General features: G+C 44.7%; 1 protein-coding gene across 1 annotated transcript; it reads right to left on the minus strand.

The window, feature by feature from the left end:
* Positions 1-1,154: 1,154 nt before the first annotated feature.
* Positions 1,155-1,853, minus strand: RNASE10 (ribonuclease, RNase A family, 10 (non-active)). Its single transcript, XM_012649270.1, has one exon. The coding sequence runs from the start codon at positions 1,840-1,842 to the stop codon at positions 1,195-1,197; it is 648 nt and encodes a 215-aa protein (XP_012504724.1). The 5' UTR covers positions 1,843-1,853; the 3' UTR covers positions 1,155-1,194.
* Between the last annotated feature and the right edge of the window lie 394 nt (positions 1,854-2,247).

Below are 2,247 nucleotides of genomic sequence, written 5' to 3' on the forward strand. Positions count from 1 at the left end.
TGAGACAATCCAATACCCTCTCTTCTGAAATTATTCTTTTACCAAATTTATTATTCTTCAGAGTAAGAATGAGGAAGAGATGCTAAATGAGAACACAATTCTCTCCCATCCCATTCACTCCACATCTATTGAGCATCTAATGTGAGCACTATTCTACTTTTTGGACTGAATTGGGAAAAATGGCGCTTTCTCGTGCACACGCTCTCTCTCTCTCTCTCTTCCTCTCTCTCACTCTCCCTCTCTCTTCCTCTCTCACGCACTCTCCTGATCCACCCTCCCTCTGACCCCCTATGCCAGATTCTGACTATAGGACCAACATCTACTTACTTGGCATAGCATAAGTGACCACCATTGGCTGACTGAATCTCTAAAAGGATCCAGAGAAAGAGAAGGGAGGGCCTAAAAAAGAAAAAGAAGAGGAAAGAACATAAAAAATAAAGGAAAAGAAGAAGCAAAGAAAAAAAGCAAAAGAAGGAGAGGAAAACAAGAAGCAAAGCAAAGAAGAAGACAGTAAAAAATGGGAGGAAAGAGAAAAAGGAAGAGAAGGGTCAAGAAAAAGAGTGTTTTCCTTACCCAGCACATGTTCTGTCATGGACTACACCACCACACCACTTTCCAGTAGACCCTCAAACCAGGCCCTAGATTTTTCCAGGATCAGAAAAAGAAACCTGACCCACATGGTTCTCCAGATGCAGTCACAGATAAAATCACTTTAATTGCCTCCACAGCACAGAAGTGAAGTTGTGCAAAGCCCAAAAGTCTTATGCAATTGCTGTAGAGGCTCAGGGTGGGGAGCAGGAAAAGACATGGGCAAAGGAGGCATTAAACTCTTCCAGTCCACACCCAGAGGTAAACTCAGACCAGGGAGCAACCTGATGACCAGGATTACAGCAGGGACTAGAGCAGGTCCCCACTTATTCCTCCCCAGGCCAGGGAGGGGAGAAAAAGAGAGCCTATGAAACCAGGCATCATCACGCGATTCTGCCATCTCTAATCCTGGGAACAAAATGCAAGTTGGGCGACCCATAGGACAAAGAAGAATTATATTTTAAAGAGAGAATAACAAAGAATAGCTCATCCTCCCTTCCCAGAACCTTCTTTTCAGCATACCTAAGAGGAGAGCAACATGTGAAAGAGAAAGTAGAAAAGGAAGAGGAAGAGGAGAAGGTGAAGAGAGAAAAAGGATGGATTGTTTCATTGTCCAGGTGTTAACTGGAGCTTCATGTCATTACAGCTTATAACAACAAACTTTTCCATAATGAAAGTCAGGTAATTGCAGTTAGGAGTGATTTGGCCTGCTTTGGACAACTTACAGTGTGTCAAATCAAAAGGATGGGAGCTTTTGTGACATTTGCCCCCCTTGAGCTCACAGGAAACAACAGGGCTGTTACAGACAGCTTTGACTGTTTTTGGATCCTCGTGGATGAATGTGTACTCATTTATGCAGGTCTGATTGTGCTCCTTCATCTTGTGTGCCATCATGGCATTGCATTCCCTAGCTGTGAGGTCAAGCTGGAGATAGTCTTTGTTGCTCTGAGAGAGAGCCTCAGCTCTGAGCATCTTGTTTCCTTCAACCTCATCTTCACCGAGGATGGTCTCTTCTGGCCAGACAGGTTGCACCACTCCTTTGTTGCTAAGCACCAGGGTTTCTGTCATTTGGGTACCCTCTCTCTCAGTGGCTTTAGCTTCATCCTGTGAGTCACTGGACCAAAATTCATTCAGTGGCTGATCACTGTCCTCCAGGACTGCTGCAGCCATCTGAAGCCCCAGGCCCAGGCCCACCCCCAGGCCCAGCAGTAGCAGCAGCAGCATGAAAAACACCTGCACCAGATTCTGCTTCATTTTGCCTGGAGGGGAAGATGGAAATGGAAGAACACAACTTTGAGATGAAAATTGGCTCTAGTAGAGGGTATAGTCTCCCTATACCCTACAGCACCCTCTTTGTGGTCTCCTCTCACTTCTCCACATTACTCCATCCTCTTCAAGACAGTGATTCTTTCTTTTCTTTCCCTATTTCTCTTGTTCCTCCCCGCCACATGCTCTGGGGCTGTGTGATAGATGAGGTATGGCTCTTAAAGAGTAGGAAGATAACCAGGGCAAACAGTTCTGAAGTGGTTTACATATGAGGAATCAGTAAGGGAAGTTCACACCCACTGATTCTTAAATAGAAATTCATTCCAAATAACCAAAGAGAATGATTGAGAAGACAAGTGAGTTCAGTGTCATGCTCTCCTTTAGAGAAATTCT

Source organism: Propithecus coquereli, unplaced genomic scaffold (assembly GCF_000956105.1).
Source record: "Propithecus coquereli isolate 6110/MARCELLA unplaced genomic scaffold, Pcoq_1.0 Scaffold3, whole genome shotgun sequence".
NCBI lineage: Eukaryota > Metazoa > Chordata > Mammalia > Primates > Indriidae > Propithecus > Propithecus coquereli.

Coding starts and splice junctions, on each gene's coding strand:
- RNASE10 (XM_012649270.1), bottom strand. CDS start 1,842: ATGAAGCAGAATCTGGTGCAGGTGTTTTTCATGCTGCTGCTGCTACTG.